This window comes from Glycine soja, chromosome 11 (assembly GCF_004193775.1).
Source record: "Glycine soja cultivar W05 chromosome 11, ASM419377v2, whole genome shotgun sequence".
Taxonomy (NCBI): Eukaryota; Viridiplantae; Streptophyta; class Magnoliopsida; order Fabales; family Fabaceae; genus Glycine; species Glycine soja.
Genome location: NC_041012.1, coordinates 24,618,980 through 24,632,957, shown reverse-complemented (window position 1 = coordinate 24,632,957; position 13,978 = coordinate 24,618,980). Strand labels below are relative to the sequence as shown.

Sequence of the window (13,978 nt, the reverse complement as noted above, 5' to 3'; positions counted from 1 at the left end):
GAAAGAAATAATAAGCAAAAAAGGAAACAACAACCGTCCATAAGGCACTCGCCGGAAGCCAAGGTGCCTAGGCCAACAGCCAAGGCGACCCTTGCTGATGGCCAAGGTATGACGTCTAGAGAGGAATGTTTAGAGAAGAAGACACATAGGAAAAAAAGAAAAAAGTGTGTGATAATGAAAAGTCAGAAAATAGGAATAATATTGTATTTTTTACTCTTGTTAGACATGAAACAAAAAATTGTACTAGGATTTACTTGAGTTACAAGTTTTTGGACATTTTTCTAGTCCATCATTCTTTATTTCGTACTGACCCTCAGTCATTTTAAGATCAAACGTTAAACAAATATTTTTGTACTGCCCAATTCCTTATTTTTTGGCGAATCAAGCATACTCGTAGTATCCTTCAATTAACAAGACCCTTTATATATAATCATAATTTTAATTATTAATTATACAAATTATTATTCTGTACTTTTATCTTTAAAATTCATTCAATAGTTGGCTCAGCCATCGTCAGATGGTTTTCGACGCGTGCAATTCTGACAAAGCATATAAAAGCTTATAGAAGTCAACTAATTGATGATCTGGGTATTGAAAAATAGATTCTTTTCTAGCATAGCATGCTTTGAACAGTAAGTACATTTCTAGCATAATTTATGAAAGCTTATACATGTCACCTAATTGATTTGATTAGGTAACATATGAGAAAATAGGTCAATGTAGTAGCATCAAAACTTTAGTTGGACTTGGTCCAAGAATCTTTGTGGAACTGAGAATCAGTTTGGTAGTACACAATGTCACCATAGTCACTAACGAAGTGATCCTGACTTATGCTGTGTAGCAAGTACTTGATAAGATGAAGTGGCAATGGCCCTGATTTCTGAGGCTCACGATAATACTTTCCTAGCACTGCCTTAGCTGCTTTAGTCTATTGTGGAACAACAAAAAGAAAAAGAAAGAGAAAATTAAAAAAAGAAAGGAACAATTCAGGACCATAGAAGAAAATTGATGTATGCATTTTTGAGATTATTGAATGTGAAAATGGAGAAATTATTATATGTATGGTAGGAGATGATGACATGTTTGTCATCATGGTCAATCTTCACTTAACATGTAATTGACCTTTTCAGTTTAAAAGAAAAAAACTACTAAAATTTTATTATGTATCACATGGAGATTGACCGACATCAAATAAATGTGCGAATGTTTTAAATCATATAATGATTTTTTGTGAAACAGAGAATTAATACCGCTTCAACCAAATGATAATGTGGAATCTGAGGGAAAAGGTGATGGATGACATGGGTGCCAATGTCATGGTGAATGTTGTTGATCCAACCATAGTCACGATCTACGGTTGTAAGACCACCCCTTAGATAAGTCCATTCCTGTGAAATTACATAGACAGAGTAACATGAAGTTTCTATCTTTTCTTTGAAGGAAGGCAAAATTTGCACATAAGTATGTTGTTTATTTGAAACTAACATAATTATTAAGATAATATGTTTACTCCAAAAAGGGTTCTGTTTAAAGTGACCATGTGACAAATTGGACTATAAAGTCGGTGAAAATAGTTGACGGTTTGGACTTGGAAGGTAAATATGGTCTGAATTTGACTTTAAAGCAAGTGCAAGCGTAGATCTAACAACTTGCTTGATATTTGATTAATTATGAAAACTATTTTTTTTTAAATTCTCTTAAAAAGTTAATGAAACAAATTTATTAAATGTGATACCTGGCCACGGTACCAAGGTAGTTTCTGCTTGTAACCATGATGATGCAAGTATGTGACGAAATCCAGCCACACGACGAAGATCTACACATGATCAAACAAGTGAATAAATGATAGGGCATTACTTAACCCACATTGGTGTGTGGTGTTTAAAGAAAGCAAGTGTTAATATATTTTTAGTCATTCCAATTTTCTAATTTATTATTTTTTTTCATTTTTATTTTTATAAAAAAATTCATTTTAATTCTTATAAAATATGTTTGTTTTATTTTTATTTTTTCTAATGCACTATTCTTGAATAGTAAAAAAAAATTGAATATTAAAAATATATTATTTAAAATACTTTAAGAACGAAAAATAAAATAAATATATTTTATAAGAACTAAATTGAAAAAAAGTTATATGGATAAAGATAAAAAAATTGAGAAAAAAAATACATTTAAACCAAAAAAATATGAAAGTGAAATTACCAAATAAGGAACCCCATAAAGCTTGAACATAAAAAGTGGATCCAATGTGAGGGAAAGATAGAGAAGCAGAGAAAGCATGATGCCCCAACAAAGAGTTGAAGTTATCACATCTCTTCTCTCACCAGGGGAGAACAAGTTGCTGTAAGGGTTGAAATGAGAACCTTCTTTTCCTGGGCTTCTGCTCCACTGATATATATGGTTCATATCACAAAAGAGAGAGAGTGAGATGTTAGCTAGCTAGACCCAACAAAGTCCTTTCAATTTCAAGAATTCAAAAGAATGGTTCAAAATTTAAGGTAAGAATAAGATTAGTATATTAAATGTTAGAAATAAAAAAAAAAATTGAGGTATAATTTTGTACTATATAGTAAAATAATGCTGTCATTCTGGAAAAAGAGGGTCTCACCAAATAAAAGGGGTATGCAAAGATGGGGAAAGGAAGAGTGAATCTCATCATTCTTGTCATGTTGTCTAGATTCTTGTAAACTTTCTCTGAAAGCTGACATAAAGTCATAAAGGCACATAATCATGAACCACTTCATGAAGTTCACATCTCTAGATTACCCTTTTTCTTCTATTGGAACACAATCAAATCTAATTAACTACTGATTAAAATTAAGAGAAGAAAGAAAAATGTTGAAATTAATTAAGCAAACTGATAATAATACCGGAACCCATGATTCATCCTTCTCAACATGGCCATGGTTCTGATGGTGAGTCCTGTGGCTAATTCTCCTGCAAAAGATATCCATGAGTAGTAAAATGGTGAGGTTGACAAATCAGACCAAAAGATTTTTTAACAAAAAAAAATATTTAAGGACAAAGTGAACATGAAAAGTTGATAAAAGGAATCGACCATCCATGGTATGGTACAAGGATTGAAGAGTGCAAGATGTGGCCCACAATGCTGTTCAACATAGGACTGTTGGAAAAACTTCCATGACCACTGTTCAATGCATCAATCAAATTAGAATTCACCATGACAGAACAGATGAATGAACAATCATGCATAATAACCAAGTGAAATGTGAAGTGGTGAAGGGAGAAGGAAAGAGATCGCGGGTTTAAATCTCTCTGCTAACAAAAGAGTAACTATCTTGATAACTAACATTTGTTGATCGAAACAAAAAATGAAGTGACTAAGCATTACTGAGAAAAGGCACAATAACATAACATAATTTGTAATAATAAATTAGTTACCAATCATGTCCAAGAACAAAAAGTGCCCAAAACATTGTGCCTTGTGCAGACCAATAGGGTGGCCAGAAGAGCCAGCTATTGAAGCCAATTGCTGCAGCTACCAATGCAGAAACTATCAACACATCCCTCAGAACGTAACTCAGAGATCTCAATGTGTTCTTCTCCCAGCAATGCTTTGGAATTGCTGCTCTGATATCTGCAATCTTGAAGGGTGGTGGAGCACTTGGATCAAAATTATAAGCTAGATCTTCTTTCCCTGCACCATTACCAACATGTTGTAGAGGCTGTGCTTGAACCATTTTTGCTCAAATGTTTCTTTCTTTCTCTGTTACAATGCTGTTTTGGAGAGGGGTTATAGCTATATATATATATATATATATATATATATATATATATATTTGTAAGATGAGTGTAGAGCGAGATGGTGGTGAATTCTCTGAGAAGGACACATGGGGTCACATTTATGTAACAGCATAAAGTAACAGTAATAGTATTAATAATGGCAGCAAAATACTTTTTATTAATTAATTCACTTTTATACCCTTTACTTGTATTGTATTGCTTTCTTGACTTTGAGAATGAAAGATACATGATACATGTGACCTCAATGCCTTGGATATATCAGGACGAGTAGGACTAACCAGCAAGGAAGTTAATATACTAATTGTAGAAACAACGAAAACCAGGAGAAATGTTTTTGATGGCTAAAATTTTCGATATATATATATATATATATATATATATATATATATATATATATATATATATATATATATATATATATATATATATATATATATCCTTTGTTTAAGTCGTGATGCTTTCAAATATATCAAATTAGTTGGGTTAATTCATACGTTACATGCTTGAAATATTTACTAATTTTACCAAAAAAATCGGATTGATCAGGTTTAATATTGTATTTCTTTATATATATATATATATATATATATATATATATATATATATATATATATGATTTCTTCTTTCACGTGAGAGACTTTATTTAAGAAATCTGAATTATCAATCAAAGTTTCAATCTAATGTAATATTAGTATTTTGTTTGTTACTTTTGAATTATATGGTAAATCTATTTAAAAAGGACTTCAATTTTTATTTTATTTATTATTCCAATTTATTTTTTTAGTTTGTTTTTACATTATTAAGTTTTCTATTAATTTCATCCTCTAAAAAAAAAAAAGTTTTCTATTTCATGGCTCTTTGAATACGGTGATATGCAGTTTAAGGCAAATTGTAGAAGATAGCTAGATATTCTCGACATTTAATTTCTCACATATAAAATAGGCTAAATGCTAATTTTTGGAAAGATAAGTAGCCTTGGAATTATAAAAATTATAATTAAAATAAATTGATATGTATTTATAAATAAAATTTCACATAAAAAATTAAATTTATTTTCATTAACAAAATATATATTTAAGGACTAATACTAACTAGCTGTATACGTAGGATAAAAAAAATAGAGAATATTTTTTCATCTAATAAAATAAAATTTATAGAAAGATCACATGAATATCTCATTTTATTTCGATGATATCCTTTTTTAATATTAATATTTAAAAATAATAAAAGTATTTAAAGTAATAATTATTTCAAAATAGATAACATATATAAATAAATAGAAATTATATTAAAATCATATACATATATTATTTTCTTAAAACAATTTTAAAAACTACACTTATCAAACAGGTTTTCTTTTTCTTTTTTTTTTTTTAGAAAATGAAAACAATTTTCAAGAAAAAGAAATCAAACATATCCTACATACTTTTAGTAATCTTTAATAAGAGACTAAAAATACAATGAAAGATTTATAAGAACTAAAATAAAAAATAATATATATTTCAGTACCAAAAATATATTTAAATTTTGAGAAAAGTATACATGAAGTTCTTTTGCATTAGTTCATTGATCTATACCTGGGGAATTTTGAATTTTTTAAATTACTAATTGATAACTTGGACTTCTGATTTTTGTATTCTGATGAATAATATAACTATATACCAACACAGATTATTTTATGACTTCTAGAGTGAGAGTTTTGATATTAAATTAGTTTTATAATATTTATTATATTTTCAAAGATTTATTTACTAAATTCTAAAAAAATAAAATAAAAATTTATTCAAATTTAAAACACTTTAAACTAGATTTAATCAAGTCATATTTGGATTTATAATCAAATCAATTGAATAATAAAATAAGAAAATAAATTATATTGATTGAAACATTTTTTCCCTTTAAAATTGACCAATCTAATCATGACAACTCGACTTTCTGTATCTTTTCCTTGAAGTTGAATGCTAGTACTGTCCCATGTCCACATAGTATTACTATTATATTGAACAAACTAGGCATTTCACTAGTACGGTTAATTTCTGGTTGAAATACCTATCTTTTCTTTTTGGTTGTTTTAACTGATGAATTATTCCTTCCTAACGTATGCATTTTTTTTTTGACGTAACGTATACATGTTACTTTTTCCTCATATTTTTTATGACTTTTGTTGCAACTTTACCTCATTTTCTGGTTCTGTTTCATGTTTTTTAAATAGGTAACATAAATGAACTTCGGAAATATTATTATTTTTAATATCACAGTGAATGAGCACATGCATCTTTATACCAAATTCAGTTATATTTGACTTCTTAGCTAGCTTTTTCAAATTTTAATAAAACAATTTTAATGAGCTTTTATCATTCTCATAATTATACCCTTATGAAATCTCTACTAATAAATTTAACAAGGTACATAATGGGTTTTTTTCCACTATAAGATCAACTAATTTTATTTCGTGGTTTATTATTAGTTTTTTTTATACTAAAGATATGTCAATGACCTACTCTTTTGAATACAATTTATTAAAATTCATTGAAATTTATAATTTTCTAGGTTTGGAACTCTGGTGTAAGGTTTTTTCTGCCTTGGTTTTGGCACCCCTTGTGCTAGAGTCTTTTAATTCAAATTTTTCTTTCAAAACAAAATTAATGGACCTTATTTTATTTTAGGATATCCATTTATAATTTTAATAGGTTTAAATACCTTTTGCATCCCTATAAATTAATATTTTTCATTTTCGTCCTTGTAATTTTTTTTTTGTTTTAGTTATTCCAAAATTTGTTGGTTTTGTTTTTTTGTTCTTAAAACATTTTAGATAATATTTTATTCACTGTTCAAAGCATGCATTTTTACTGATCAAAGTATTATCTAAAATACCTTAAGGATAAAAAATAAAACGCACATATTTTGCAATGACTAAAACGAAAAAAAATAAATTTACAAGGATGAAAATGAAAGAGAAACACTAAATTGTAGGGAGGAAAAAGATATTGAAATTTTTCTTATAATATAATTTGGAATGTTCTTAACCTTTTCTATCCAACACAAAACAAAGAAAATATCAAACAAAAAAACCAAAAAATAATAAAATTAAAAATTTTCAATTGGATTGGAATTGATTTGGTTTTTATTTTGAAAACTAAATAAATCTTGATTCTTAACTGAATTCATATATGAGTTTATGAAAATCTTGTATAGTGTTCAGATATGTCACTTCAAAGCCTTAGTTATATCTCGCATAAGTAGGACAAACTAACAAGTAACAAGGATGTAAATTTGCTAAATGTAGAAACATCGAAAACAAGGAGAATTTGTTTAATTTGGATGCTTAATTTTTATTTATTTTTTGTACATGGGAAATAAAAGAGACAAACTAACAAAGCCCACAACTATCACAATAGACCATCTTCAACAAGTTTGGAGGAGCAACCATCAATACCAAACTAGTAGCATGACCTATGGATCCCCAACTAGCTAGAGTATCTACTACTCCATTCGACTCACGCGGGACTTGAGCAAAGAGAAAAATCCTCTCTCTGTCCAACAAAATTCGAATGCTCTCCATGATATCTTAATAAGTATGAAAGATGGCGAATTCTAGGGTGCGAAAGTGAAACTACTTTTGCACCCAACGAAAGTTGCTGAAAAAAAAAAGAAGCAATCACTGTCGTCCCTGTTTAAAATAATAAAATCAAACGGTGGAGATCGGTTAAGCTATGATGGAATTGTTTACACCAAAACACCACCCACACCATGACCACCACAACACTTCCTCCTCGAATCCCTCCATTCAACGCCCTCGCCGCCTACGACCTCCGGTCCCGCCGCCGCCTTTTCCTCTCCTCCCTCCCCTCCGAAGAGATCAATGCCGCCAATGACGTTATCGTCGACCACCGCGGCAATGCCTTCGTCACAAACTCTGGTGGAAACTTTATCAGGAAGGTCATCGCTGACGGAAAATGACAACACCACCCACCGAAACGGCACTGCCAAGAAACCCAAGCTTCCGCATGACATGCACACCATTTCTGAGGCCGAGATCCGTGAGGAATTCTCCCACCACCACCGTGGCGTCGCCAGAATCAACAACGGCAGCCTCATCAATGCTGACCACGTGGACAACGTCTCCCTCGTTGACAACGCCACCATCGCCGCCACCGTCATCCTCCAACAGAGAATGCGTCGTGTCCGTCCGAGACCAAAGGAGAGAGAAGCTCGGAGGAGAGAGATGGTGTCGGAGAAAGAGGGGTGGTTGGAGACCAAATGGAGAAGCTCGGAGGAGAAAGATGGTGTTAGAGAAAGAGGGGTGGTCGAAGACCAAAGGGAGAAGCTTAGAGGAGAGAGAGGGGTGGTCGGAGACCAAAGGTAGCTCGGAGGAGAGAGAAAAAAGAAAAAAAATCTCATATTTTTTTATTTTATCTGGTGTAAACACTTCCATGGTATCTTAACCAATCTCCACCGTGTGATTTTTTAATTTTAAAATTGAATGGACGCGATGCATTCCTTTTTTATTCTAGCAACTTTCCCACAGTGCGTAAGGAGTTTTCCTTACCACTACTTAAAAAAAGGCTTTTTACGACGGTTAATAAGTGCATTTAACGACGGTTATCAACCGTCGTTGTTTAAAATGTCGTTAAAATGAAATCAATTTTTACGACGGTTATTATAATAACCGTCTTTGAATGTAGGAACCTTTCAAAGATGGTTATTAACTAATAATCGTCTTTGTATGTTGTATCAGAGTTTACATTTAAAGACGGTTATTTGCTAATAACCGTCTTTGAACTGTGTGTTAGAATAGGCATTCAAAGACGGTTATTAGCTAATAACCGTCTTTGAAAGGTGTGTTTGACTTTACAATCAAACAAATTTTAGTTGGAGCAGTACAATAAACAGGTCTTTTTATTCCTTCAATAGAAGACTTTTACATAAATGAAAATATATCAAAATGTTTGTTTAACTCATTGATGTTATATCCAATAAGATGAATTTGACTAGTATGAACTGGATATGGGTAAGGCTGCGTACATTATCCCTCCCCCATACCTTCGCATAGCGAAGAGCCTCTGGACAATGGGGTACGAAGTTTTTATATCTCTATCACAGAGCCTCTTTGCATTTAATGATTAAAAACTCAATATTCATTAAGCAGCACAATAACAACAATCAATATATATATATATGCCTTGGTGCAGCGGTAAAGTTGTGCCCTGGTGACTTGTTGGTCATGGGTTCGAATCCGGAAACAGCCTCTTTGCATATGCAAGGGTAAGGCTGCGTATATTATCCCTCCCCCATACCTTCGCATAGCGAAGAGCCTCTGGGCAATGGGGTACGAAGTTTTTATATCTCTATCACATAGCCTTCTCCAAAATTACCAGGTTTCAGATATGACTGCAATTGTGTCACTGCACCAGTTACAAATAATAAAACACATCACTCATTTAAAACTTCATACTCTATTATCAAAATATGATTTATAGAGGAAAGTAGAGTATATAATAAACTCAAGGATACTCATAATTTACAAAGCAACTCTTGTTTAATAAGCCAGTAGAAAGAAATGGAGTACACTACTTGTAATAAATATTGTTAGAGAAAAAAATAAGTGAAAAGAAATAGATCAATACATTGCTTAAAGGTATTCAGTATACATTTAGAACAAACTTGAGTCTATAACTCCCCCACAAGAGGGCAATACATGAATTAATAAAAACTAATGCAATTGGTTGTAATTTTTATTTAATGATTAAAAACTCAATATTCATTAAGCAGCACAATAAGAACAATCAATATATATATATATACTAATAAAAAATATAAGTGAGGACTGATTGATGCTTACTCAGAAGTGCCACACTGTGGCTAGCCACTTCCCGATACAAGAAGAACACGACGTGGAGCAGCCACTTCACTCATCACTTCATCGTCCATCAGCAAGATATATATATATATATATATATATATATATGACCTGATTTAAAATGTATTGAGAAGGATGCATAATTAACAAATGAAGGATGCACTGCTGTTGATTGAACAAATGAACAAGCAAAAATAGTGGGACTGCTTTGATTGAGAAAAAAAAATGAAGGATGCACTACTACTTCTAAGTTATACATAATATCTTAAAAGATTTCATTAAAAGTATTATCAAATACCTAAAATCACGTATAGGAAATAATATTATAAAATTATTATATTTATATATTAAAATCTTAATTACCTAAAATCACGTATAGGAAATAATATTATAAAAATATTTTATTTATATATTATAATCTTAATTACCTAAAATCACGTATAGGAAATAATATTATAAAAATATTATATTATAATACTTAATATTGAAATCAAATCTTATAAATTAAAAGTTTCTATAATTTGTTTAGATGTAATAACATAATGTTAGAGGGAAAGTTTTCTCGGATGGTTTGATAGGATTACTCGTGAAAAATTAACCAGAAGTTCAAAAAATTAACTTTTGAGCAACTAGCAGACTACAACATATGGCACTAAAGACAGGACAAAAGCATATGTGAGGAGAGTATGTAGAAGCAAACTTTAAAAAACTAGCCACATTAAAATGACTTTTTGGACAAAATACCTTGGTAGGTGTCTCTGTAGATGCTTTCCCAGGAGATTTGCTAGGGAATGACTTTCTGGTTCTCTTTTTACCTTTCTGTTAACATAGAAGCAAACTTCAAAAAACTAGCCACATTAATATAAAATTAAAATTCTAATACAGGGCATATTAGTATTAACTTCATTGGGAGTAATTATTTTCATCAATCCATCTGTTGAATCAAAGTCTACAACCCAACCTCACATGTTAAATATAAGGATGAGAATAAGGATTGAACTCCATGAAGCATTTAATCAAAGGTGATTTTCTCAATTCTCATGTCTTTCTCATTAGAAAAGAATCTCAAACTAACAAAAAAAATGGACAATCTGTGAGAGGTGTTATACAAGTGGCCTCAGATATCTTAAGAAGGGGGGGTTGAATTAAGATATTCCAAACTATTTCCCCTAATTAAAAATCTATTTCACTTTTTACTCAAGTTATGAATTCCCTTAAAAACAATCTTCTTAAATATTAATTCAAATGAAACAATTTGAATATGAATATAAAGCAATAATAAATAAAGGAGATTAAGGGAAGAGAAAATGCAAACTCAGTTTTATACTGATTCGGCCACACCCTTGTGCCTACGTCCAGTCCCCAAGGAACCCGCTTGAGAGTTCCACTATCTTGTAAATCCCTTTTACAAGTTCTAAACACACAAGGACAATCCTTCCTTTGTGTTTAGAGATCCTTTACAACAAGAGACTCACAGTCTCTTAATCCCTTAGAGAATGAGAAGAAGAAGAAGAATAAATCTCTCTAGAAAGAGATGGATTTTACAGATTGAGCACTCAAATAATTCCTTAATGAATTGCAATTGAATTGGCCAAGGAATTCTTAAGAGGATAAAATGAATTTGCTCTTTTTGAGAGGATAAACACTTGTTGTTCTGAAAATCTCTGTCAAAATCGTGTCTCAAGTCACACATATATAGGCCTTATGAAAGCCATTCAATAACCACATGAAAGGATGTGACTGATGAGAATGTTTTTTGAAAAACTCCTCTGGTAATCGATTACAATAAGTGTGTAATCGATTACACTCTTTAAAATTTGAATTAAAACGTTCAGAAACTGCTGGTAATCGATTACCATATATGTGTAATCGATTACACAGTGCAAATTTTGAATTCAAATTTTAATAGCTGTTGTAAATCAGTTTTGGCCACTGGTAATCGATTACATCCTCTGGTAATCGCTTACCAGAGAGTAAATTTGTTGAAAAACACTTTTTAGCTTAAAATTCTTGGCCAAACCTTTTGCTAATCCAATTGGAATTCCCTTCCATTTTAATATCCTTTCTAAGACTATAGACTGTCTTGATCATCCATCTTGATTAACTCTAATTGCTTTGTCTTGAGTAAATCTTTAAGAAGCATATGATTCATGTAATCCTTTGGCATCAAAACTTTCAGCTTGATCCTTTGTCTACAAGAGGTGCTTTCAATTTCAATGCAGTAGTTCAACAATGAAATGATATACAACAAGGAAAATTTACTAATGTTACAATTAGCAAAAGCATCAATTGATTAAAATAATCTATAAAGAATAAACCTGCTCTTTATCAGCAAGTAGAATCTTAGTTGTAGCATGTGGGGACTCCAAATATTCCAACAACTTTGTAGACCCCTCCTCCTGAAACCATGTTTCATTTAATAATTTAATTTTAAAAAGTACTAAAACTTTATTCTCAAATGGAGTTATATTATAACAAACTTACCTTCTTCACATTGGTCTTGTTTATTTGAATATTAAGAACATCACAGAAGTCCAATAACTTTTCTTTGACAAATTTGTCAATCTTCTCCTTTATCTTGACCCTCTATTTTTCCTGGCAATAATTTTTCAACTGTGGGTTAATTACAGCAGCAGACACTCACATTTACAAAAGCAGAAATTTTTGTCATGCATCACTTCAAACACTTAAAATCTGTAAGTTATAGGACAAATGACAACCAAATAAAAAGACCAATGTAAGGAAAGCAAGAAGGAACTAGGAAACTAATAACAATTAAAACTTATAATGTTTTCATGTTTTCTCTCTGCTGCAATCAAGACTCGCTCACTTCAGCAATCAAATCCAACATGTAATAAACATAAACAGGCCTCCAAATACCAATCACGTGAAAACACTACCTAGGTCAGATCTACCCAAATTTAAACCAAGAACAACAACCCCCTACATCTAAGAAACACCATATTGAGGAAAGCAATAATCTAAATTCTAAAACCTTATGGCTATGCACAATAAAATAATTGAAACAAGAACCAACATAATCATTGTAAAACATAACAAAATCATGAAAGGAAAAAAAAATGGTAATAGAATAACAATATCTTCTTTTGAAATGCTTCTGCTACTACCTCTTGAGCTTTAAACTGTGGCATGCCCATCCTACCAATTAGACAAACTTACTCATAGAAAGCAAGGACGAAGGCCTTTTCGAGGTTCTAGAGTAGATCCAGATAGGGTTCATGAGGCTAATTTCGCGTTCGGAGAAGGACTTTTTAAGGAGTAAGGCACTGGAGTGAGTGAAGAGGGCTCGAACATCGGTGCCGAGAGTGAAGGCAGCGTCATTCTTGTCGTCGAGCGAAGGCACGGACTGCGGAGTAATGCCGAGCATGTCGCGGGCGTTGTCGGAGTAACCGAGGATGCGGAAGGAGGGCTCGTCAATGGCGATCATGGAGCCGAAGGGCTGGATGAAGCCGCCGAACTGGATTTTGACAAGGTAAGCCATTATCTGCTGCTTAGGGACAAAGTAGTTGAAGGACCTCCCGAACTCACCGGACTGCTTGAAGATGGCGTAGAGCCGTGCGTCCATCGTGTACTGCGCGATGGGCTTGCTCCCGGACTCTTTGTTCTCTGTTTCTCTAGCATAAACCCTAATTGCAACATCTCTCTATCTCTACTCTCTAACCAGAAACGAGAATGCCAAAGGTCCACACCCATTTGGTTTTGATTTTTGTTGTTTACAATTACAACGGTTATAGTTAAAAAACCGGCGTAAATGTTATAGTACATAACATTCTAAGGCGGTTTTTAATAACTGCCTTAGATTGTGCGTAGTAAAATGTGATTTATTTCACAATAATTACAAAAATACCACTGTTCCACTTTTTAAAGCGGTCCCTATATAACCGACGTAGATTCAGTGTCGTAAAAAGCTTTTTTTTAGTACTGTACGCACCCTAGTCACCGTCATGAAAGACATCCCAATGAGACTTTTGACTTCTACTGTCGAACAATGAGAATACCTCCAAATAATCTATTTCACAAACTAAGGACTTGTTCCAGCAAGCTTCGAGCCCCACCTTGACCACTAATAGCTTTGCATGGGGAGTCTCTGCTTTGCCCAAAGATTTAGCAAAGTCCAACACCCAATGACCTACACAGTCCCTTAAAATGCCACTAATTCCCATCCTCCCAAGATTATCCCTTTTTCTTCCGTCAATGTTTAGTTTCATGAAGGGGGGTATGGAGTAGGACCAACCCAAAATGCCAACAAGAACTGCATTTTGACGCAGAAAGATCTTACACTCTACAACTGAGGAGGCAATCATGCAAAGGACATGATGGATGTTCCAATGT

General features: G+C 32.3%; 1 protein-coding gene and 1 long non-coding RNA gene across 2 annotated transcripts; both read right to left on the bottom strand.

The window, feature by feature from the left end:
- Positions 1-589: 589 nt before the first annotated feature.
- LOC114374933 (omega-3 fatty acid desaturase, endoplasmic reticulum-like) lies at positions 590-3,755 on the bottom strand. The gene is made up of 8 exons (XM_028332659.1): positions 3,403-3,755; positions 3,059-3,148; positions 2,871-2,937; positions 2,609-2,701; positions 2,203-2,388; positions 1,736-1,816; positions 1,251-1,388; positions 590-928 (listed from the first exon to the last, which is right to left on the bottom strand). The coding sequence occupies exons 1-8, from the start codon at positions 3,699-3,701 to the stop codon at positions 737-739; spliced, it is 1,146 nt and encodes a 381-aa protein (XP_028188460.1). The 5' UTR covers positions 3,702-3,755; the 3' UTR covers positions 590-736.
- Positions 3,756-10,369: 6,614 nt separating this feature from the next.
- LOC114375077 lies at positions 10,370-12,210 on the bottom strand. The gene is made up of 3 exons (XR_003658698.1): positions 12,110-12,210; positions 11,944-12,024; positions 10,370-10,444 (listed from the first exon to the last, which is right to left on the bottom strand). It is a non-coding gene; the product is annotated as an uncharacterized LOC114375077 (long non-coding RNA).
- Between the last annotated feature and the right edge of the window lie 1,768 nt (positions 12,211-13,978).

What these genes read in the sequence shown, in the direction of transcription:
- LOC114374933 (XM_028332659.1), bottom strand. Translation starts at nt 3,701, where the DNA reads ATGGTTCAAGCACAGCCTCTACAACATGTTGGTAATGGTGCAGGGAAA. An exon ending in TTTGTTCTTGGACATGATTG is followed by an intron (nt 3,149 to 3,402) that starts GTAACTAATTTA and finishes TGCATTGAACAG; the next exon opens with TGGTCATGGAAGTTTTTCCA. An exon ending in TACCTTGGTACCGTGGCCAG is followed by an intron (nt 1,389 to 1,735) that starts GTATCACATTTA and finishes GTAATTTCACAG; the next exon opens with GAATGGACTTATCTAAGGGG.